Here is a 25000-nt window from a genome sequence, read left to right as displayed (position 1 = left end):
ACTGGGTAGCTTCTCAGGAATACTTGGGCAAGAAGGTATGCTACTTTTGAAGTTATTAATTTCAAGTATTCTTAAGTATATTTTATTGTAATTATTAGGGGTAGTTTTATTTGTAAGGTGCATTTGATCGGATTCAGATGTTAATTTGCACCTAATAAGTAATAAATTATTAGTATATTATTACATTATTATTATTATGCTGGCAACAATAATTTTTTGTGTAAATTATCAACAGCAGTCATTTACTGTCAATCTCAAAAAACCACAAACACCTTGAACTATTACAGGGTTGGTAATTTTTCACAAGGAAAAAGCAGATCAGGCATGAGAAAACTGATCCCCAAACAGCAGCATGCAGTATTAGTAATTTTTGTTAATTAGGTTTCTGATACTTATCTGTGATGTGCACATTCCTGAAATATTTTAGGGTACTCACCAATAAAAGAACTTTGGATCACTAACCAAAAATGTCACTTTGCATCTCTGAAACCTGAATTTATAGAGAATACAGTGGTTCTTAGACTAATTTTATGGAATTTGGAATTGTGATAAAAATTAATGGTTAAAATGAGAAGATGTAAATAATTTTTTTCAGTAAGATATAGTCGTGGCAGTAGGACGAGGATGAGTAGACTGTACAAAGGACATAACACCAGAATGTTGTTGCAAGTTGCATTGGCGGTAGATGAGCAGTAATTTCAATAATTAGAAAATTTTACATTTGATCTAAAAGATTATTTGGTACTGTTTCAGAGCCAAATAGTGAAATGTTTTCTATGTTTATTTGCAGATATCATCTTATGGAGGAAAGCTAACATACAAAATACTGTATGAGGTTCCCCAGGGGGGCAGCTCACCTGTACTCACAGTAAAACCTGATGTTGTGATGGAGGTACTGGTATTGAAGTAATAGAAAATTTACGTTATTTGTTAGCCATCCATTTAACCTAACTAAGTGTCACCTTGCAACCTTTATTTAGACATGGTGGTGTTTAAGGTGTGGAGATGTGAAGAAAAATACAGATTAAGTAATTAAAGCTAAACAAATCAAATAGAATTAAATACTTTTACAATCTAAAACATTACTCAATCAAAATAACCTAAAGTTAACAATAGGTAAACACAGGACTTAAACACAACCTATTAGATTGAACAATTTTAATTACCCAAGTACTTATTCCTTTCATTTTTGTGCTTTAATAGGGTAAAAATGGCAAGGTATTACAATATCGCAAACAGGCAGAGTTATCACCTGGACAAAGCTCATCTATAGAGGTCCAGTTTTTGGAGGCAAGTACAGTTCTGTACATAACAATGCAATACAGTGCACATCAGTAGTTTCTTTGTTTGAGGAAGGTTTTCATGAAAGCCCCAACATTGAATACCTTTGTAAAGCATTGCTGTCTGTGTTCCGCTCAATGAAAGTGCTGGTTAACCTATTCACATCTAGAGAACCCCATTCGGCAAGTAAAATTGTCTGGCTTTAGCAAGATGGGTAAGGGTTAAAGGCGGCAAAGTTTTTGAGTAGACCTAGGTGTTAGGGGGTGCAGGGATGGTGCAGTGGTGAGAGCACTCGTCTCCCACCAATGTGGCCCGGGTTCAATTCCCATACTCTGCGTCATATGTGGGTTGAGTTTGTTGGTTCTGTCCTCTGCACCGAGAGGTTTTTCTCCGGGTACTCCAGTTTTCCACTCTCCTGAAAAACCAAAATTTGGTTTGATTTGCGTTAACTTGTTAATTTCAATTTACAGTGTCCCCGATTAGTGCTCTACAACGCTAGAAGATTAGACACTTCAATAAAGTTCCTTTCCTTCCTTTTCTTTTACCCATTCATCCTTGAGGCAGCCCCCATTGACAAGTTAATTTATTTGCATTGTTAGATGAGGTGAAATATATAAGTATCTCTCTCAGGACTGAAGGGCTGATGGTACTGCTAGTTGGTGGATATATGTTTTTTAATTTTTCCCAGCGATTGTGTGGCTGGTTTGGCAAGCATTTTCTAAGAAGGCAGAATTTTCCTTTTTGCATTATCATCAACCCCCTTGTTTGAATCAAATTAATTCCACTGATGTTCCCTAAGATCGTGACATTAAAAGAGAAGAGTGCTAATCTATGAATAGAAAGGGCTCTTGTTTCATTCTTAGGCCACTCCTAATTATAAAGACACTAAGACATACATGTACGTCACAACATGCCCCGTACATGGGTCTTTATTTGTATCTTTGTAAATTAAATTCATTTTTCTTCAAACCAGAATTGCATCAAACCATGTTTTGTAATAATTATTTTTAGCCTGCTGCTTGGAGTGTGAACCTAAGTCTACTAATAAATCTACCAAATTATTTTGATTTGTTTTTTCAATGTTCATTATATTAGCCTGCTGCTTGGAGTGTGAACCTAAGTCTACTGTACTAATAAATCTACCAAATTATTTTGATTTGTTTTTTCGATGTTCATTATTTTCCTGTTGTAGTATTTGTGGGAGGATGTGAGGCAGTTAAATGTTAGCAGAAGTGATTTCATGTCAGTTCTTCTGAACGTAAACTCCCTCAAACTGAGGGCAACCTACAGCACTGAGGTGTCAGAGGTAACGATCAGTGATGTTCTAATGGAGGTTGCTGTTCAAGCACTTTTGGAGGGAGCAGAAAGGGCTAAAAGTGTGGAAGTGTGTGACTGTCCAGACAGGGCTACTGGAGCATCCTGTGAGGTAAGACTGCCCTTTACATTGAAAGAATACAGATAAACTGTATTTCAGAGAAAAATAGAGTGAAATACCAATTTTTCCGTGGAAAGAAGAGAACTAGCTTGTCTGGGGTTAGTCTAGGGTGCTTCAGTGTGCTGAAATCCAAACTTTCTGGAAGCAATTCCTTCGACTGGAAAACAAGCTGAGCTTTTTCCAAAACTTGCTGCATAGGAGCTTCTCATTGATTTCTCTAATTCCTCAAGTTTGTGGTGCAAATTTTGCTGTCTCTTAAGGACAGCATAACTGTATCGTTCTTAAAGGAGATTGATGTCTCATTAACTCAGAGCTTGGACAAACTTTCATTGCTTACAGAAAGGATTTACTACAAGACACCACTGGGTAAACAGGCTTTAAAAAGGCTTTAAACCTTTGCTTTCCATCCTTTCAAACGATAGCCGCCGCAAACCAAACGAACAATAGAAAGTTTAAAACGATGTACAAATGATAGAAGTGATACTAAAAGTGCGATGTTCTGGATCAAAATGTAACACGTTCCTGAAAAATTTTCGGTTCCACCAACTTTGTTTTGGTGCAGTGTGCTAACAAAGCAAAATAAACGTAAGGCAAATATCAAAACAAGACGCTTTTTTAAGCATTTTCTTGGAAATATCCTGGGCACAGAAATAGAGTGATACATTTTGGAAGAGGTAGTTTTAATTTGAGTGATATTTAAATTTGCCAAGTACAGAAGAAAACAACTCAATGTTTCTGCAGCTAGTTTGGATGTCTGGATGGCTCATTCATAGTAAATATCTTACTCATAACATTTCCAGAAGGCTGAATCCAGCAATTTCACTTTAAGCTGCATTGTATTTGCATCAATATACTGCAATCACATAGAACATGGGCTTTGAGTTCTGAATCAGCAAACGAAATTAAATGTGTCACATTGAAGCCCTAACACAGCACCCACTTTGGTTGCTCCACTCCATGTTACCAATTCAGATTTTCATTGAATTTTGAAGCCTCTCGCTTATGGAAATATTCTCCTTCACGGCTTTGTTGCACTTGTTTTGTCGCAGAGGGAGGTCAAATGTATTACTCAAATGGGTGTACCGCATTGGTTTTAGCCAATAAAATCACCGCCTCATAATTCTGTTGTCCATTTGCTGCAAAAAAAGCTAAATTCTACCTAGATTTTAACTTGGATACCTTTCAGGTATTCAGAGTAATAAACAGTTTTTGTTTTCACCATTATTGCAGATAATTACTTTGTAACAAAGAAGTAACAGCTAAAAGTCATGTATTGTTGGTAATTAGCGTTTGACAACCAACGCAGTGCGCAAGGCCAACTGTAGTAAGCCACCTTATTAAATTTTTATGACTACAGTACTGTGCAAAAGTAATGATAGCGAATTTCGTCGAATTTCGACGAAGTTCTACGAAATTCTACGTAAATCTGCGAAATTTCGAGGAGAACGAATTTTTCGGTGAAATCTCGCTGGCCTCTATTGTTTCACCATTAATGGAATTTCGTGCAGATGTGCGAAATTTCACTTGGCAAATTCGCTGAAGGTGGCAAAATTCGTTCGCAATGTCGTTAGTGGGAGCGAAATTTTGTTCGAAATTTCCAACACTTTGTTTGTGTGAGCGAAATTTCGAACGAAAATCTCGTTTGGAGATCGAAATTTCGTTCACCATTCGTGGTCATTACACGAGGGTCACAAAATGCAGAATGCAAACTGAGGAAGAAAAAGAAAAGCAGTTCACTCACTGATGGCAGTCGGTGTTGAAAGACATCGATAGTCATGCAGTCCTTTTCCCGCGATTTTAATAAAAAGGAATTATTGTAAAATAAGCGGGTGTCAATGCTGAGTATTAATTGTTTATTTTTCCTGCAGTTTGGTCTCGCATTTACAGATAACAAATTTTTATTAGTGAACCACACTTCAATTTGACAATTAATAGGGAATTGAATTCGAGAACAATACAAAGCATAAACTGGGCCTTATTGTTGCCAACCCGATGCGGCTGTTTAGGTTTAAGAGTAACTAACCGTCAAATCCAAGAAAAAGCTACGACCACAACAGTATTTCGAATCGATAAAAGAACATTCATAACAGTTCTCACCTTAACACGTTGGCAAGTCACTTTCGCGATGTTAATTTCCAAAGCATTCCAAAGTCCTTGTGGAAAAAAATCATATCTCCAGTTATATTTAACACAAATTGTTCATTCAAACAGTAAAATGCTCTTTCTTTAGCCATATAATTGTTTATCAAAGTCTCTATGGCGCGCTGCTCACGTTTAGTTATTTTTTACTTTAAGGAAAAATTCTTTGTTTCGCACACATCGGTAAGTCACTTGCGAGATGTGTAACGACAATTCGAAAACTGCGAAATATGATATGATACATGCGTATTTATGTTCAAGACCTACATCTGTAGGCCAAAATCAGGGCAGCCATCACACTACCAACGTCGGAACTTACTGTAGCTCTCTCTGGCCAAACGAAATTTCACACGCATTTTGAAAGAAGATTCGTCTCACCTTTCGAAATTTCATACGCATTTTGAACGAAATTTCGTCTCTCCTTTCGAAATTTTGCACACCTCCAGAGCGAAGATTCGGCAAAGCAAAACGAAATTTCGCACTTCTCCTGAGCGAAAATTCGGTGAAATTTCGTTAGACCTAAACGAAATTTCGCTCAACCTACAGGAAATTTCGCATGTCTCCAAAGTGAAAGTTCCACGAAATTTCGCCGAAATTTCGTTGAGAACAAAGCACGAAATTCGACGAATTTTGCTATCATTACTTTTGCACAGTACTGTAGCTCGGTAAGCAGGCAAGATGAACCAAATCCTGTGCTGTGATTGGTTACCTGAGTGGGCCAGATGGAGCTATCTTGCCTCCTCTGGATTTCTTGCTTGGTCCCACAATATCAAAGTTCATTTTTTGGTGTTTTATCGCGTATAATAAATCCTTCATTGACCAAGCTTGTTCGGTCAAGATGGCTTCCTCTCGGTCCATAAACATGCAAATCAAGAACTTGGCCAATATCCAGCCATCTTGACCTCACTCTTGGTCAATAAACCATTTTTAAGAACACTTATGTCCAGAAAAATTAAGTAACTAGATTCATGCCCAATCTTGACATCCTTGCAACAAAAAGGGTCCTTGGAGTATACCACAAATTAGAGAAAAGATCACCCCACAGGCAAAATGCTCAGTTGAAAAAAATTCAGGTTAACTCTATTCTCCCTTTGCTTTCCAGCTGTGTGGAAAAGGCTTCACAAGAGGGGCAGACAATAGCTCGTGCATTCCTTGTAATTGTTTTGGTCACTCATCTGACTGTCATGATGAAACAGGGGAATGCTATTCATGTCTTCACAACACCACTGGTAATACAGTTCACTCAAAATTACAAAGGAGTGTTATCGACATTTTTCTATTTTGTTATCAACATCGCACAAAAATCAAAAATTTAATATGAACCACACTGCCATGGATTGTACTCTGTTCTCTTTGTGGAAGTGATTTCTTAATCATTTTTCAGTAATTGCAAATTGTGGTAGCTGAATTTACTGGAAAGCACTTGTTGTACGAAGGGAGGAGGGTTGATGGAGTGGTAAGAGTACAGGCTTACCATCATTGTGGCCTGGGTTTGATTCCCTGACTCAGTATCATAATGTGGGTTGGGTTTGTTTGTTCTCTTTTCTGCTCCATGTTCTTACATGTAGCTTTTTCTCCCTTTGATGAAAAATCCACTTCACATTAATTTCTTCTCTATTATTGGAACAGTCATGCTCAGGGTAGATGATGTGTCCCCATTAATTAATTAACCCTTTGGCTCCCGAACTGGCCAGACTAGATGATTTAGTAAGACTTGAATATTAAAGTAAAACCTTTTTTTTTTTTCATTTTTAATATGGTTGATGAAAATATTTTGTCTTATTAAGGACGAAACTGTGATGTTTGTGTACCTGGTTTCTATGGGGATGCCACGACTGGTTCTCCTGATGACTGCAGTATTTGTGAATGTCCTTTGGGAACCACATCCAACAGCTTTGCTACTTCCTGTTCCCTTGACTCTTTTAAAAATCTTTTGTGCATATGTCAAGAAGGTTACGTTGGAGAGCGATGTGAGAGCTGCGCTGATGGTTACTATGGAAATCCTTCTGATCCTGGTGACTACTGCACGAGATGCACCTGCAGTGGTAACATAGATTCCAGTGTCAATGGAAGTTGTGACTCGCTGACAGGCCGTTGCCTTAAGTGCACAAATGCAGCTACAGGGGATCAGTGTGAAAATTGCTTGAATGGCTATTATGGGGATGCAGTCATTGCAAAGAACTGTGCTAGATGTGCTTGCAGTGAATGTGGTACCATTACAGCAGTTTGTAACCACACCATTGGTGCATGCAACTGTAAACCCAATGTTATTGGAGAACACTGTGACAGCTGTAAGGTAAAGAATCCCAAACAGTGCTGCCCTTTTTTAGTTAAATTATTCAGTTGTCACCTTATATTACAATAATAATTATTGATTATATTTTCAATACATGTAGCAAAGCTCTTTTCAAAACAATAATTATTATTTGTAGCCGAATACTTGGAACTTTGATAGCTGTCTTGGTTGTGAAGATTGTGACTGCTCCCCTGTATCATTGTCATCTTCATGTGATGTAAAAACTGGACAATGCAATTGTCCATTGGGGGTAACAGGAAGGAAATGCGACAGGTGTAAAGCAGGCTACTTTGGCCGCCCAGATGATGGATGCCAAGGTAAGTTAACTCAAATCAGTAACATTGTTTAAACACCAATAATTGTTGTTTTTGTGGTAGTGCACTCTACTCTACATGTATGTCATCAGGTTGTAAGAGTGTAAGTCCGTGGTGGCAGTAGGCTAGGCCTGCAACATGTGCATAAATCAGAAAAATCAACAGGTCTGTTGGAAGGTGCTTGAGTTTCAACAAATGAGCCCCAAAATCGATGCTGATGACTAATAAAGCAACTTCTATTAATTTTTCAAAATGAGGGAATTACCTCGTGATAAATAACCTCATCTAGAACAGTGAATTTTTAACTTTACAGAAACAATGGTCAACCGCATGCGAGAGTTGGACAATAATTGTGATGACCTTGCACACGGTATTGGTGTTCAAGGTCATTACAAAATATGTAACACTTAATAAAGCGCTTGATTTTAAGATTATAAGGTAACTGTAATAATCTTAAGACAGAGATGGAAAGTAAATTTCATGTGCATGTGGCTGGTGAAAAGAAAGGTTCAAAATATCTTTCTGCTTTCAATTAAATCTGTGAGAAAAACAACAGTGAATGCGATTGAGATGTTAATTGTGTAAATATTTTCTTTTTCTCACAATATGGCCAAAGAGGCTTGAAACTTTCGGTGCACATTAGTTGGACAATACCCTCAGTTGGAAACGTTCACCCACAGACAGTGGGCACTGTTAGAGTTGTGGTGGCGAAACTAGTGTTACACTACTAGTTTTTGCACTAAATTTTTAACCATCATGCCAAAAATAAATTTATCGTTTCGCTTAGTGCTCAAATGTTGGTTGGTTGGTTCGAATCGTTTTGATGGGTTACTTGTAAAACACTTGGGTTCCTTCATTTTAATCCTCCCTTTAAGATATTTCTTTTGTACATAACCCAAACTACACATTAAAATTCCACTTTTGAAAATCGCAAAGCATGAAAAGCACGCAAACAAAACATTTATCTCGTTCTGCTTTGCTGAACAAAGTTTGGTTGCCTAGCACGTTACAATTTTTACTCAATATGTGACTAATTCTCTTACGCAAAGTACAAACTTTGAGAGATATGTCCAAGTTTGACCCCAATTAGATGCACGTGGATTTCAATAAGCATCACAAAGTGTCCCCTTGCTCTTCTCGCCAAATTAACATCACTCGTGTCTCAGAATAGAGACAAAAAACGTCACAAGTAAAAATAATGCTAACCTTTACCCTTACCTTATTGTTGAAAATAGGTACATGTAGCAAATGCTTACTTAAAAAAGCGACACTTTGTGTTGAATGTCAAAATTGGGCATGCATCTAATTAGGGTCAAACCTGGACATAAGTGAATTTTGAAAGGTTCCAAACCTTTGAAACCTTTAAAATGCTTTAAACCTTTTTTTCCCATCCTTTCAAACGATAACTGCCGTGAACCAAACGAACGATAGAAAGTTTGAAACGATACAAATGATAGAAATGGTATTAAAAGTTCGATGTTTCAGATCAAAATGTAACACGCTCAACGAAACTTTTTCCAATTTTACCTACTTTGTCTGGGTGCTGTGCGCTAACAACGCAAAATAAATGCAAGGCAAGTATCAAAATAAATAGTAGACATAATAGACAAGCTTTTGTTTTCGGTATTATTCCAGATAAATACTTTGTAACAAAGAAAAAAAAGTCAGATATTGTCAGTAATTAGTGTTTGACAACCAATACCATGCGCAAGGCCTGGTGTTTGTGTTGAATTCGCACATTTCTTGTCAAACTTGATAACACAACAAAAACAAAAACTTGGTGTCTTGCTATCATTTTGACACAGATGTATCCTTTGCTCTGCGAGTTGTTGGTAAACATGCAAGGTAAGTTGATCACAGGTGACCGCGGGAATCAATGTCACTTTCGATTTTGGGATTTGCTAGTGCAGCCAAAAGTACAATAGAAAAATTGAATGTACCAAAAATCTACCAAAATGTTTTTTGCTGGTTGTGACCATTTATATTCGCAGTGCAAAATTTATGTTCTTTTCATGTCCCAAATTTTGTTGCTGATGGCAAAGTATTTTATTCTCAATCGACACTTCCAAAAAGCTTTCTTCGGCTCTTCTTAAAAACTGTGTATCAATATTTATTTACTTTTGCATCAATATTAATTTTGCATAAAGCAGGCTAACAAAATCGTTACGTTACTTTAGTTCGGATTTTTGATCTTTAAAATATAATTTTCGATCCTACATGTATGTTTTTGGCAGCAAGTCGTATACTATATTTGTCTCCCATTCAGTTACTAACCCTGCCGGACAGGGATTAATGTCAGTGAACTTCAGTTCAGTTTATTTTTGTCACTTTTGTTATGTTAAATTACAAAAATAAATATATATTAAACTACAAGAGATATTAAATAATCAATAAAAGAAAAGCGTACCCATATAGAAACCATTCTGGCTTATTAGGGCTACAGGCACCTCAAGAAAAATACAAAATATAAAATGATAATTTTAGGCGTGTCTTATTTGTAAGCTCATTTAGGTTAAAAAGCAAGAACATAGACAAACAAGCAAAATAAGGGGAAGTCAGTTCAGCTGTCAGATGCTCAGGGTGCACTCTTTAACTTTCTGTGAAAAAAAAGTTGTAAGGGAACTTGAAAATGATAAACATGTCAGCCTCGAAGCTAATGTTTATCAATCCCCTTCAATCTCTCTGGGTGTGTTATTTTACTAGTAGCCAAATAGCTACTTACCTTAGACATCTACCATAACACTATAATGATATATGGTACTAAAACAGTATCGTGTACTATTAGAGCTACATAATACACAAAGACAAATTGAATCTCCTGGAAAACAAAACAAAACTCAGTTGACAGTTATGGAATAAAGTGCTGTGTCAAGTTACTGCACTAAAGTACGTACGCAATGTGTACCTATTTTTAGTTAATTGGTTTAAATACCAAGGAAAAAAACAGGCAGTCTTGACAGGGGGACAATCAGTGACCTTTTCGTGGCCAGTTTGCATGCTTTTCCAGTGAACGATTTTAAAACCAACTTGGGGGCTTTCCTTTTGCCAGAACTGGCCAGCCAGACCCATCTGTTTGCAAAGAAATGGCAACAATTTGAAGGAATACTTGCATGAAAATCCCTTGCACTCTTCTGGAGGAGTATACATATCATCCTCAAAGTGTGTTAATTTCAAGGTGTTGTAGAGGTAGTCCTTCCAAAAGCCCGGTCTGGCTGGTCAGTTCTGTCAAATGGAAAGTGTCCTTACAGTGATTGGTCTTACAGCCATACCGCCTTTAGGGTGCAGGGGTGGGGCAGTGGTGAGAGCCCCCCCCACCAATATCGCCCAGGTTTGATTCCCAGACTGGACCTCATCTGTGGGTTGAGTTTGTTGGTTTTCTACACCGGGGACTCTGGTTTCCCCCTCTAGGTTAATTTGTTGATTTCAGTTTACAGTGACCCCAATTAGTGCTTCAGTGCTAGACACTTGAATGAAGGTCCTTTCCTTTCCTTTCCTACATGTATACTGTTAGCACCGTTGCACAACTGAATTTCAAATTCAACCATTGACAAGTGGGCGCAGTTGAGTGGGCAATAAAAAATGTTGGAAATCGGCAGAAAGAGATTAGGGCATCAAAAGAAAAGTGCTGTGTTTGCAATCTTGGTTACTTTTCCTCGTGTTTTTTAATAAACTGATTGGCCTTTCACAGAACACTAGTCACAAACTCTGTAGGATTTAAAAAGCATTTTAATGTGTTTACTTAAAAAATGCTCTTATACTGGTAAATGCACGATAATTACTATTGTCATCAAGGCAGGCTGTCATAGTTATTTTTGTTTGCAGCCTGTAACTGTGAAAAGGGAGCGGAAAATCTATATGGTTTCTGTGATGTCAATACTGGTCAGTGTTGCAAGAAAGGAGGAAATTGTACTATCTGTCCTGTAAACTACATTCCCACAGCTGAAGGCTGTGAATACTGTGGTGAATGTGTTGGGCGCCTGCTGTCCACTGTCACTGACCTGGATAGGAATGTAACGTTGGCCCTGAAATCATTAAAGCAAGGAACAGCAGGAATTATTGCAGAGCTGTATTTTAAAGATGTGAATGAAACTCTACAGAGGTATAGGATCTTCACTGGCTTTCTGTTCAGGAAATTCATCTGAGAGACTTCTTTTATGAAGACTTCTAATCTATTGATGTATTGATGTTTGTCTCATCTCTGTCAGTTTCAGCCCTTGTGTGGTCTATCTAACTTTGATTAGCTTTTGAAGCAAACAAAAAACACAACTTCAGTATCCACTATTTTCTTCCTCAGGCTGATTCCACCAACTAACAAATACAATTCCACCATGGAAGCAGTCTCTCATGTTGTAGGAATCTCTGCCTCAAATGGTAACATAGCCAAGATTTTATTGTGGTTTTTAATTTTAATGTCAAAAGTTTTCAAAGATTATATATTGTCCAGTAGGATTATATTCTAGTGATCTCTCTCCAGCAACTTTCTGTCTAAGCATCACTTGAGACTTGCAGGTGCAAAAGTCAATCCAAATCAACTAGGATTGGTCACCTCAGATCAAGAGAAAAACGGTTTTGTAAAGCAAAACTATTCCACATTTGCCCCAATTTCACAAAGGTTAGCTTAACATTGAGGGATAAGGTGATTTCTTGAGGCCTTTTCTTTTTTTTTTTACATCAACCAAAGTTGATCCGGCCTGACTTTTGTACCTGCCTGCTTGAAACTGTGGCAGTTTAATGGAAAAAGTATTGTTGGAACTATGGCTGAAACTAGGTTGGATGCCCAGAATATCCAGGTGTTGCCCTCTTTGGCAGCCAGACACAAACTTAAATTTTATTTATAAACCACTTCCATAAATGGCAACCAATTATTAATTAGACCCTGCTGATCTCATTTTGGAGAATTTTGCACATTTAAGCCCAGGTGGAGAAGCATGTTACCATAACACCTGAAGGAGCAGGGTCACAAAAATAGTGGTACAACTGTGGCACAGTGGTGAGAGCACTCATCCTCCAGCAATTTGGCCCCAGGATCAATTCCCATGCTCAGTGTCATGTCATTTGAGTTTGTTGGTTCTCTACCCTGCTCTGAGAGCTTTTTCTCTGGGTACTGTTCTTTTCCTCTCACCACCAACATTAATTTTGGTCTGCTTTGATTTGATTTAAGTTACTCTTTCCTCGATTTGTAGAGGGCTTTTGCTCAGCCGTAAAGAAAGGGATAAATACCTCTTACTAACCGAGTTTGAGGACAGTACTGTAAAATTATGGACCAAGTTTTTTTCTGTCAATAAGAATAACGCACGGAAGGCCATAAATCAACGAGAACAAAATGAAGATTCGTAATTTTACAATACGGACCGAGAAAACGAGGTGCGTAAGGTGTTCATTATATCTCTGCTGTAATCATGTGGAAAAGGAAACTAGTTGAAGTCAAGTGGAAGGCTCAACTGCCACAAAGATGCGTGTGTCAAAATCTGAAAAACTAAATCATCTTAGCTGTTTGAAATAGTTGCAATTGCTTGCAAGATTCAAACAGTTTTACAAGTTTATGCAACAGAAACTACATGAAAAACTTGTTAGAGAATGTTTTATTGAAATTTAGCGGGTTGTAACAGTGGGCCGTACTGTAGAATATGGCACACTAAATTTAGCCAATCACGGCGAGTGTACTGTCTCAGAGGTGTAACAATTAACTATTATAAAATACATTTTTGGCTGCCATTTTGAAAGTAGGTCTATACTGGTTTCCTTGCCTTCAGATTTAACTGTGACTCCACACTCCCTAGTTGTGAGAGGCAAATATAACTACCCATTTTCTTGATGACCTGGTCCTAAGAGGATTGAAACAAAAAGAACTTGTTGATTTGTTAAAACATAGTGAAGCTGATTTCAAAACCCTTTCTTGCACTTGTAGAAAAATCTGAAGGTCAGTAATGTGCCTTTGTCTGGCTTAACCCCATTTAGCCTAGCATGACCATTTGATTTCAGCCAGCTATGAACCCTGATTTAGCAACTGTGAAGCGTGTATTTATTAATGGGAAAACAGAGAAATGGAAGAGAGAGAAGGAATAGAGAAAACCAACCTTGACACAGAACTTAGGGTTTATTTTGCCTGCAAAAACTGTTGATTAATTAGGAAAAAGAAACTATATGTGTCTAAAATCTTAGTCAACCTATGACCTACCAATACTACAAAAGCTGCGAGATGGGCTCATACTGTATTATCAGGCCAGGAACAGCCATGGGCAGACAAGTTGATTCTTGTTAGGAGCACTGAGACTGTTAAAAATTTTGATTATGCCATCGTCGCTGTTAATAAATGCATTATTTATCAAGTAAAGTAAAGTAAATTAAAGCGACTACATGTATACAATGTATTTAACGTCAATATCTCATAACAGTACATTATGTAATTTAAGTGACAAATCTGAGGTTGACAGTGCGCTCATTTTGTTCCCCCCTCTCCATGAGTGCTCCGTTTTACAGTTATTTAAAACTACTTGAGCTACACTGAAAGGAAAGAAGTCGAAACAAGGAGGTGAGCTCTTGCACTAAAGTCGTGCACTAACCGACTGTCCATCCTTGCTCCTTTCAAGAAAGTGTAGGTCGTGATTAAATCTGACCTACTGTATTGTAGAATTATTGAAAGTAATTTAGGGAATAGATGATAAGGAAATCTTATTTCACTATTCCATTGTCCCACTATCAGATGTAGGAAGCCAAGAAGGCCTTATGCAGAGAGCAGAGAATTACGAGAAGTCAACAGAAGAACTAAATGACAAAGCTGCTGCATTATCTCTTAAAGCAGCAAAGGTTTTAGAAAATTCAACATCCACTAAAGAAGAAGCTCTGGAATTGGAACAAAATATTAAGGATGCGCTTAACAGAACTCAAGGTGAATGTGAAAGTTGATGTGTAACATGTAAATGTTGGTACATGTAAATGCTTGGTTTCTGTCACATGTGTTGTGGATGAATTGTTGGGCTCATTGATGAAATAATTGGTCAAACTCTTGAGCTTAAAGGAAATGTTTATTTTGGAAGTAGAAACCTGTTTCTCAAAAGTATAAACTTGAAAATTCCATTGGGTTTTTGCCTTTTACAGCAATATTTAGTCCACAGGGTTTCCCCCAAGACCTTGTAAAAATGTTGTCTTTTCTCCTTTCTCAATAGTTTCTGAAATTGACAAATGTCATTTTTTAACTTTCAGATATCATAGATGTTGCTAAGAAACTGGCAAATACCCTTAAGACAGACAAAGCAAACCAAACATTGTTACTAGCAACAGCTGAGGAGATTTTAAGTGAACTGACCAATAGAGAGTTCTTTGGTCTGAACGCAACAATTAGTGTAGAGCAGGAACTTGTAATGACTTCTCTTAGCAAAATCGAGTCTCTTTTTAATGAGACATTGAGTCTGTGGAGTGACATAAGTCTTGCCGGTGAAACTCTTGACATATTATTGGGTATCTTTGGTGTGATCCAGAACAAGACTAGTGGTATTTCAAAAAATGCTAGCCATGCCATGGAAACAAATGACATCAGCAGGAATTATGACCCTGAGGTAAGTCTCAAGGGTTGATATCCTCATTTTTCAGGTTAGTTGGATCTTACATGTAGAAATAATTGTAAGAGTGACAAAATCTCTTCCCTTCTTTCTCTTCCAGTTTCAAAATTGTGCTTGCCTAACACCTGATTCACAAAGGTTTTGGCTTCTGTCTTGTGTCAATTTTGTCATTTAATTGTCCACCTCTTCTTAGACTGGTATTAACACACCATTTTAATTTAAATTGCTTAGTGTTAACACAATTTTTTAGGTAAAGTATGTTGAACACAAGTTTGAGAGTCCCAAAGTGCCCAATTCCTGTGCTCAATATTGATTCAGCAGTACATGCACGGTGCATTTTTAATAGACACAAGGTTATCCTTTCTGAAATATTTTTACAAGTAGTTACCGTAAACACCAGTTTAAGCCGCACCTTTTTGCTCAAAATTTTCGGATCAAATCGTAAATTTGCAAAAATTAACAAGTTTAGCGAAAATTCTTAAGGCTGTATAGACCTGTGCAGCAAATTAATAAGAACTTCATAAAACAATACCACATTACGCATTGATCATTGCTTTTGCAAGTTTGGTGGCTCCTAAAAGAGCCGTTTTTGTTTGAGCTTACACTTTGAAGAAACAGTGCATTTACATGTACTAGTAAGACATCTTTGTCAAGACTCCACTTTTGATTTATTTTAATTTCTTTCAAAATTTTTTTTTTCCAAAAATTAATCTCACTTGCTAAACTCGGGGTGCGGCTTCTCTGCAAGTGCGGCTTATACGCCGGTGTTTACGGTATTTGCTGAATATGTTTAGGGTATAAGAGCAATCTCACATTCTGCCTTCAGGAAATGTTTTGCTTACTGTTGAAGAAATTCAGGCCAATTACTGTGTTCATTTGGAACTGCATGTCAACATTAAAAACTTTTTTTCTTTTTTTTTTGGGGGGGGGGGAGGGAGTGAGGGAGGGGACATGTTTATTAACTAGTAGATCAAAATAATAATGCTTTGCTCGACTGGAATCTTTCTTTGCGCTTCAGACACCACTAACAGAAGCTGTGGAGAGAAAAGAAGAAGTTGACATTGCATTAGTGAACTTGCAAGATGTAGTCACATCTACCAAAAGTAAACTCATGTCTGCTAACAGCAGTTTGCAGGTAGGGATCGCCAGCTCAAACATTAATTTTTTCTACTTAACTACTGTACATTAATGTAAATGATTAGGAAAAATGTCTTGCTCAGAGGTCAGAATTAATAATAATAATAATAATTATTATTATTATTATTGCAGTCAAAGGAAATTTAATGAAAGGTATTAATATTTATTGGGAACATTTTGAAAATAAAAATAAACGGAAAATGGTTTTTTCCAATTTCCATACAGAAAAAATGGGAACATCTATAAGCATTGCTTCTTTAAATCTTTTGCTATTTCAATACAGTCGAACCTCAATTATCCGAACCTCGATTATCCGGACTTTTTCTCTGGTCCCAATTTTGTCATGAATATTTATTAGTCATCATCAAGATCCCTAGCCATATTCTTTTTAAAACTACAGCGTTGAAAAGTAAAGTAAACGCGAGTTTGTTTCTCTTTCAAAAAGCAAGATAAAGCAGCGCTCGCACACGTCATAACTAATTATAATGCAGAACTTTCGAGTTCTGATTGGCTTAGAGTTGCTTTGTTGCTAAGTGAAATTTCACGCTCTATCAGCTCGTTCGGCAAACAAGCTACACTGTCACGAGTGTTTATTCACGATCATCATGTCCTTGAAGCGTAAGCGATCCGTTCTTTCGATAAAAGATAAACAGGCTATAATTTTGCGATTAGACAAAGAAGAAAAAGGAACCAATTTGTCAGCTGAATATGGCGTTAGTAAACGGCAGATATCTGATATTCACGATCATCATGTCCTTGAAGCGTAAGCGATCCGTTCTTTCGATAAAAGATAAACAGGCTATAATTTTGCGATTAGACAAAGAAGAAAAAGGAACCAATTTGTCAGCTGAATATGGCGTTAGTAAATGGCAGATATCTGATATCCGCAAGAGCAAGGAAAAGATCATGACGTTTGCCGACACGTGTACAGGTATTCACAACGGACAGTGAAGATGTAGACCATATTGTTTCCCAAACGATTTGCAAATGTTTTGTTCACAATTAAATGTTGCTTTCTTAATGTAATCAGTTTTTTTTCCTCATTAATATTCATATTCTCGATTATCCGGACCCTCGATTATCCGGACTATTTCTTCTAGTCCCAACGAGTCCCGATAATCGAGATTCGACTGTACTACACATTGACTGAGGTGCTTCTCCAAAGAAGTGCTACAGAATTAACCAACTGACTCCTGAGGGTTCCTACCCCGCGAGCAGTTGGTTTCTCCTACACATCCCGAGAGAGAAGCCACTGCGAGCAACCGTTTGATTTTCCATCGGGCATGTGCGAAGTACGTCACACCCCACATGATGTATTTGACATCACTTCGTCTTATTTCATGGGAAATCCCTACACAGCAGGCTCGCCCAAACGCAGGAGTTCCAAAGCTGAACACACGTGCAAGCGCCAAAACAAGTTAATTAACTCGTTTTACTGGTTCAAATTTAATTTATTCGTCCTTGGCACTGGACAGCGGCTCACTCAAAGAAACTAACAGTTGCTTGCAGTGGTTTCTCTCTCGTGAAGTGTAGGAGAAACCAGCTGTTCGCAGGGTAGAGGGTTCCCAATTAACAAGTAAAATCATCTGGCGTTAGAGTAAAATACTAAGTATGGCCGGTTCAGGGGTGAAAGGGTTAAAAGGTGGTGTATATGAAATACTTATTGGGAACAAATTGCTAATTATTAAGTTATTAAGTTAGAATTGCCTTTTTTTTAGGCCTTTAATGGAAGTTTTCTCCAGCTTGATAACTTGATTAATCAAGTGAACAAAAGAATGAGTAATCTTACCAAGACTGTGAATGACCTCACTCCATCAGTTTTGATGGCTCAAAATCATTCAGAGGAACTGCAAAAACAGGCTGATGAATTGGAGAAGCTCTTGACAGACATTGACTTTGCCCAAAAAGCAGTTAATGCTTCACAAAGATATTCTGACATTGCCACTTCCTTGAATGAGTCCCTAGCAATTGCCAGAGAAGCAGAGAAAATTGCTATGGATGCAATAGAAAAGGTATTGTTTTTGTCAAGTTAGCAAGCAAATAGCATTTTTTCCCTATGCACCTAGAATCATTGGTAGTTTGGAAACTTTGTAAAAGAGAGAATTTTCAATGCTGTTCACTGGGCAGTCTGTGGCTTCTATAATTTGTGGAAGTGCAAGTACACTAGTAAAAATTTTGGTAATTTCCCAGCATTATAGACAACAGTTGTACATAATTTACTGCCATTTGCACAAAATTATAATAGCAATTTGCATTTCTTCACCTTTGGATGGATGTTTACTCCACAGTTTGCTGTAAAGAAAATTGCCATAGGTACAGTTTAGCAAATGCAGTCACAATGAAAGTTTAAAAGCAGTATGTTCTTGGTCACTTAAATGATTATGTTGCACTTTGAACTGTAAGAATGAGATGCGTAGAGGTTTAAGAGACCACAACTGTCATGATCAATGTGATTGGCAGACATAGGATACCCACAGAGCAGAGAACTTCAAGTATAATAGTGAAAATTTGTCATTCCCTGTATAAATGTTAGGCCTTTGTTTTCGTTATTCACAAGTAGGGTAACATGCAGCTGGGCTACGTTCTTTTTTAGTCTCAAAATGTCACCAATCAAGCCAAGCTCTCACAGAACAGAAGTTCCCTTCTAAATGAGACTGCATCCTACACACAGAGCAAAGTTGACAATGAATTGAGTAGTCTTCTAGATGATGTTAAGAGAAGGCTTGAAGAAATAAGGAGAAAAATCATGAAGGTATCAACCACCTTGTCAGATGTGGAGAGTACTTTTCCTGGTTTTGATGACATGGCAAATGATATTGGTAAGCATTCCCATACCATTGATCAGTCATTGTTGCGGCAGTTAGTCATTTGACTAATCATTTGGTCATACAGTCAATCTTTAACATTGTTACATGTAATTAGGTGTAACATAAATAGTTGTATACAAAAATTTTGGTTTTATCAACGGAGTTGATAATGTAAATTGGCCACCGTACAGAGATTCTAAAAGCTGACGTTTCGAGCGTTAGCCCTTCGTCAGAGCGAATCGAGGGATTATGGGTTACGTGTAGTTTTTATAGTAGAGTAGGAGCTACGCTATTGGTGGTAACATGGCAACGTGAAAAATAGGAATATATTAGTTAAATGAAAAGCGTTCGTTAATACCGTGAGGATTAAGGGTGCCGATTTGAAAGATGAATTTTTGTTCCAGATTCTTGCGCCTTTCCGTCGTACCTAGATGTAGGGAAAGGCCGCAGATAGCCATGTGTTTTTTGGAGTGGTTAGGCAGATTAAAATGGCGAGCGACTGGCTTAGATGCATCTTTGTCATTCTTCTCAACATCGCGAAGGTGTTCGCGGAATCGGTCACCTAGTCGTCTACCTGTCTCACCAATGTATAATTTATTGCATAACTTACAGGTTATGCAATAAATGACATTTGCGGAGGTACATGTGAAACGATCGGTGATCTTAACAGATCGTTTAGGTCCCGATATCTTGCTAGTGTTAACAATGAAAAGACAAGTTTTGCATCGTGAGCGCGCGCATTTGAAAGTGCCGGGTTGCTCGTTAGTTTTGAGCGCGCTTCTAACTAAAAAGTTGCCTACGTTTTTGTCGCGTTTGAATGAAATAAGTGGAGGTTGCGAAAAGATTCTACCAGTCTCGGGATCATTTTGGAGTAATTTAAAATTACTAAGAATGATGCTTTTGACTGCGTGATTATGAGGATGGAAAGTGAGGGTGAATGGAATTCTGTCATTCTTATCATTTTGTGACGTTTGTAGTGATGACTGTCGATCAAATTGTTGGGCGCGATGATGGCCCGCTTTGACCACAGAGACAGGATAGCCACGTTTTTCGAAGAACTGGCACATCTCCTCTGATTTGCTGGAAAAATCGGAGTCATCACTACATAGACGTCGAAGTCTAAGAAATTGAGAATAAGGAATTGAGTTCTTGACATGTGATGGATGTGACGATGAATACAATAAATAACTGTGTGAATCAGTAGGTTTGTAGTGCACACTAGTACATAGCGCTAGCACATTGCCTCTAATAGAAACTTGGATATCTAGGAAAGCCAATGAAGTTTCCGAAATTTCCCAGGTATATTTAAGAGCCGGATGAAAAGAGTTGACGGAGGTTATAAATTGATCGAGTTCTTCTCTGCTGGATGAAATAGCGCCGATGCAGTCGTCGATGTAGCGGCCGTAGAGTTCAGGTTTGGGGCCGTTGTACTGATTAAAAAATTGGTGTTCAACATATCCTACAAAAAGATTGGCATAGCTAGGTCCCATTCTTGTGCCCATCGCTACACCATTAATTTGTTTGTAATAGTTGCCGGCGAATGAAAAACAGTTAAGCGTTAAAACTAGTTCGGCAAGGCGGAGGAGCGTTTCCGAGCTAGGTTCTTTGACAGTGCGTTGATCGAAAAAGTGTTTAAGTGCTTGAAGACCTTCGCTATTAGGAATGACTGTGTATAGAGATGTAATGTCCATGGTGAAAATAAGTTTGTCTTGGCCGGAGAAATTGAAATCGCGGCAAATTTGTAATGCGTGTGTACTGTCTTTAATGTATGACGGCAAAGATTTGACGATAGGCGTCATAATCCTGTCTAAGTAGCTAGAAATGAGTTCGGTGGGGCAACTACAGGCAGAAACGATAGGGCGACCTGGGTTGTTGGGTTTGTGAATTTTAGGCAAGAAATAAATGCACGAAGTTCTGGGGGTGTTGATGATGAGATTAGTGGCAGTGTCCGGTAATTCTTGATTATGAAACCACTCCAAAAAACACATGGCTATCTGCGGCCTTTCCCTACATCTAGGTACGACGGAAAGCCGCAAGAATCTGGAACAAAAATTCATCTTTCAAATCGGCACCCTTAATCCTCACGGTATTAACGAACGCTTTTCATTTAACTAATATATTCCTATTTTTCACGTTGCCATGTTACCACCAATAGCGTAGCTCCTACTCTACTATAAAAACTACACGTAACCCATAATCCCTCGATTCGCTCTGACGAAGGGCTAACGCTCGAAACGTCAGCTTTTAGAATCTCTGTACGGTGGCCAATTTACATTATCAACTCCGTTGATAAAACCAAAATTTTTGTATACTACTTCCCCACCGACGCAGCACCACAGTTTCTTTAGAAACTACCCCTTCATAAATAGTTGTATCTTGCCTGTTACACACTCAGGTTGGCTGTGTGTTTCTTCTCAGTCTTATTCAGTGGACCAGAATTACCTCTGTATCTTAAAAAACAAAAGATGTTTTGAAACATGATACTTTGCGCTTGTTTTGCTGGCTCTTCTCTTTTTCCGACAAAAAGGTCCTTGTAAAAGATTGCACCTTCTCAACTTAGTGAAGTGAAGTGAAGTGAAGTCTTTATTTGTTGAGGGTAGCTCAAAATAGCATCTAAATGCTAATAAACGAGAGGCCCTCATTACAAGATGAGGGCATACAGGATGTTTAGATGTTTGAGTAACAAGCGTACGTGTGCATGCAAGAGGTTGATTGAGGACATCTAGCCCTATAGACACTTGCATCAAGAATTTAGGATTAAACGTGGAAAATTTTCAGTTCAATAGTGTGGTAATAAGAAAAATCCTATTATATAGGTGGCAGAGCAGATGAACTTGAGAGCAATGCAACTGGCTCCAAGAACACAGCAGATGATGCAAAGAGAAAAGCCGAAGAGATTGAGGTGAAATGTCTATCTTCAAGTCAATTTTTTTTTCCAATCATCACAGTTATGAATGTTTCCTAATTGCTAATTAAAAGAAAAAGCCTGAAAAATTCAGGTTTGAAGGAGATTTGAACCCATGACCTCTGCGGGAACAGTGCTTATGACTTACGGGGCAAAATTACTGAATGCTGATTGGGTGAGACAGAGGGCATTTTTTTCTTAATCACGAGGGCACTTTTGGTAATCAAAAGGGCATCATTGCTTGATCCTGATTGGTTAACAGTTGCTTATCCAGAGCAAGCAAAGTTCAACAAGAGAATCTTTTTCCAGATACTGACTAAACTGCCTTTTGTCAACATGTAAAATACAGGTTTATCAAATTAAGCGCTATTTCTGTTGACAGCATTGAATTTGGAATTGAACTTTAACCAAAATGAAAGCATGTTAAAGTAATAGTCATTTGTTGTAGCATTGAATGGGCTTCCCTCAATAATTTTGCCCTTTATGTGATAAACATGTAAACGCATTGTGCCTGAGTTGCAAATACGTTGTGAAAACTTTGAAAATATGCACGAAATTAATCCTTAATTGCCCTTGGGCCCAAGTGATTACATATACTAATTGTGCCTTTCCAATTGAGTGACCAGGCTGTTCATCATCAGAATTATCTAAAAAAATTAACTTGATTCTTTCCACACTTCAAATACATATTTGTTGAAACCATAAATTGAAAGTCAGCTATTTAGATTAAATCTCCATCATTTTGAACTTATGTTCATTTCCCTTGGTTTTCCCCATTTGTTTGTTTAGTCATTTTACTTCGCTTGATTCGAACTCGGTTGTTCCCAGCTCCCCACTAATTTAAACTAATTTGATTCAACCCTTTTATTTGAAAGATTTAATTAATAGATGGTTGACAATCATCTCACACTGTCAGAACAGAGTGACAATAATTTTAATAACTGGCTTTGCCCCCTGCACATGATTCTCTTTGTACAATCTGCCGGTCCGGTAAATAAACAGATAAAATGTCCCGTATTTCCTCAATCCCACCCCCTCGCTAAATATCCCGTATTCCTACCTTTTTTTTTTAACTTGAAGAGGGGCTGAGCAGGTCTTTGTGTTGATGTTTGGAGCATGTAGTCTCTCAGGGGGGTGACAGCGCAGACCATTGATGAGGGCCAAAAAATGGTTGGCTGAAATGATATGTTCGACCTTGACATTATGAGCAATGGGCAATGTCAAAGTTACCATTGCAAGTGAATTTGCTGCCTCAAAGGAAACTGAAAAAACATAAGTGAGAGCCGCTCACAGCATGAATGAATCGGATCAAGGGACTGGCCTGGTTTTAGTTTGTCATGAATACTATGTAGGATAGAGACTGTAATGGGAAGGCGGGTTCGCTTAGAGTACCAAGGGACGCCTTTATGCCACCAAGCGTCTTGTAAAGCAGCAGGATAGAGGTGAAATCCAGGGAATAGCCAAACTCAACGTGCAAATTTTTGACTGCTGCCAGATAGACCCTATTAGTACCATGGGAAAGGGAAGATGACAATTGCGCACCAAAATGTATCAAAGTTGTCTCACGGACAGGCAACAAGGGGTACCCAGGCGACACTAAACGATGACCAAGGCAAAAACAGGTAAATTGATGCTCCCGAGAAGAATAAGATCGATGGGTTGAAGTGGCAATGAACTTGAAAATGAAATTGGCCGCTTGTATGGTTAGACTCTCAGCAGGGGAGCAGGGTTGGGATAGGGAGTAGGCGATGCATCTGGTGCAAGGAGGCAGAACCGGGACACCTGGAAGCAAGAGAGACTATCAGCAATGCTGTTGTCTAGCCCAGGAACATGTTTGGCGGTGAAGGTAAAGTTATACTTTAAGGTTTGGAAAGTAATGAGACAGATAAGGTTCATTACACAAGGGATTCTTGAGCTCTTAGAGGATACTATATCAACCACAGCTTGATTGTCGCATTGGAAGCAAATTCTACGGTTTGCCCAAAGGGGATCCCACACCATGCACCATGCACCATGCACCAAATAAATGGGAAAAACCTCCTGTCTTGTAATGCTGATGCCCACAGAAGTGCTCAAGAAGTGTTCAGGGAGCCATCCACCTTGGAACTATAGGTTATTGAAAAATGCCCCATAACTGATGGTACCATATGCATAGGTGTGCAAGAGAATTTGTGGTAAGGGTTCAGAGTAAGTGGAGAGAAAAAGGGTTACCTCATTCCAGTTGGAAAGGAAAAGTTACCATATGCCAATATCCATCTAAAGTTCGTTCTTGAGAAAAATATCCTTCCCTAGGTGGTTAAGGCCCTTGGTCAGGTGTATGATGCAGAAAGGCGCGAAATGACGTGGCAGGCAAACTGCAAGGTCCCAAAAAGGGACTGCAAGTCCCTTAAATAACAAGAACGTTTGTTGGACCAGCTGGAAAGCATAGCCCTTGCTTTGAGAAGTTTATTCCCTGGGAGATGAGCCTGCATGAGTACTGAATACTGGGTTATTTCCATAAACTCAAGGGTGGGTGAGGGAACCATAGGGATAGTTAATTCCTCAAAGAGAGTCAGCACTTGGCAGAGGGCAGTGGGATGTGGAGGGAGGTTGAGCAATGAAAAAATCATCCAGAATGTGAATGACAGATTGAATATTAAGGTGAAGTTCTACCAACCTTTCCAGGGCATCAGAAAACTGGTTGAACAGGAATGGGGCGCTACGAAGACCAAAGCAGAGATTTTGAAGGGGCCTCGTCATGGATGGAGGCTAGTTGTTCCCTGTTGCAGGTTTTGCAGCAATGGCAGAAGGGGCAGGGGTCTTGGCTGCATTGGAGGCCTCGGTTGTAGTTGTTGCAAACCCCGCGTTGGACTGAGTTTGGGCAAAGGGCAGAAAGGGAGCACCCATGAGAGAAATGGTCCCCACTCCCACAAATGGTACAGCAAGACTTTGCCTGTCCCGTGAAATTTAGCAGGTACAGTTGAATATCACGTTGCCCCCAGTTTATTGAAGGGTTGCTGGCCGCTTTCCTTCATAGGAAAGCCAGTCAAAACCGGCAAATTTGCGGTGAGCAGGCCAGATAAGCACCTGGTAGGCAAACATTTTGACAGCCCTGTGGGGAAATGAGGTAAGGAGGACTGTACAGAAA

At 38.5% G+C, this 25000-nt stretch overlaps 2 protein-coding genes across 4 annotated transcripts in view; one reads left to right on the top strand and one right to left on the bottom strand.

Moving 5' to 3' along the window:
- Window positions 1-5902, bottom strand: part of LOC137974996 (uncharacterized) — a 39655-nt gene extending 33753 nt beyond the window's left edge. The window contains exons 1-3 of one of the 3 annotated variants that reach the window (XR_011117520.1): window positions 5234-5518; window positions 4814-4869; window positions 437-490 (exon numbers count right to left, since the gene is read on the bottom strand). The gene's annotated coding sequence lies outside the window, so the exon portion shown is untranslated. Of the gene's footprint in view, window positions 1-436; window positions 491-1385; window positions 1697-4813; window positions 4870-5233; window positions 5519-5564 lie in introns of those variants that run through there. The other 2 variants (XM_068822028.1, XR_011117521.1) reach the window with 2 other exon arrangements.
- Window positions 1-25000, top strand: part of LOC137974992 (laminin subunit alpha-like) — a 90613-nt gene that overhangs the window by 48478 nt on the left and 17135 nt on the right. Inside the window, exons 23-37 of the mRNA XM_068822024.1 lie at window positions 1-35; window positions 791-892; window positions 1204-1290; window positions 2474-2707; window positions 5958-6084; window positions 6643-7151; window positions 7288-7468; window positions 11288-11564; window positions 11760-11836; window positions 14169-14354; window positions 14669-15021; window positions 16043-16159; window positions 17880-18173; window positions 18755-18980; window positions 21785-21870. The exon at window positions 1-35 is cut by the window's left edge and continues 125 nt beyond it. Coding sequence (XP_068678125.1) covers window positions 1-35; window positions 791-892; window positions 1204-1290; window positions 2474-2707; window positions 5958-6084; window positions 6643-7151; window positions 7288-7468; window positions 11288-11564; window positions 11760-11836; window positions 14169-14354; window positions 14669-15021; window positions 16043-16159; window positions 17880-18173; window positions 18755-18980; window positions 21785-21870 — 2891 coding nt within the window. The remainder of the gene's footprint in view (window positions 36-790; window positions 893-1203; window positions 1291-2473; window positions 2708-5957; window positions 6085-6642; window positions 7152-7287; window positions 7469-11287; window positions 11565-11759; window positions 11837-14168; window positions 14355-14668; window positions 15022-16042; window positions 16160-17879; window positions 18174-18754; window positions 18981-21784; window positions 21871-25000) is intronic.

This window comes from Montipora foliosa, chromosome 11 (assembly GCF_036669935.1).
Source record: "Montipora foliosa isolate CH-2021 chromosome 11, ASM3666993v2, whole genome shotgun sequence".
In the NCBI taxonomy this organism is placed as follows: domain Eukaryota; kingdom Metazoa; phylum Cnidaria; class Anthozoa; order Scleractinia; family Acroporidae; genus Montipora; species Montipora foliosa.
The sequence above is the reverse complement of the archived record's forward strand: the minus strand, read 5'-3'. Positions and strand labels throughout refer to the sequence as shown.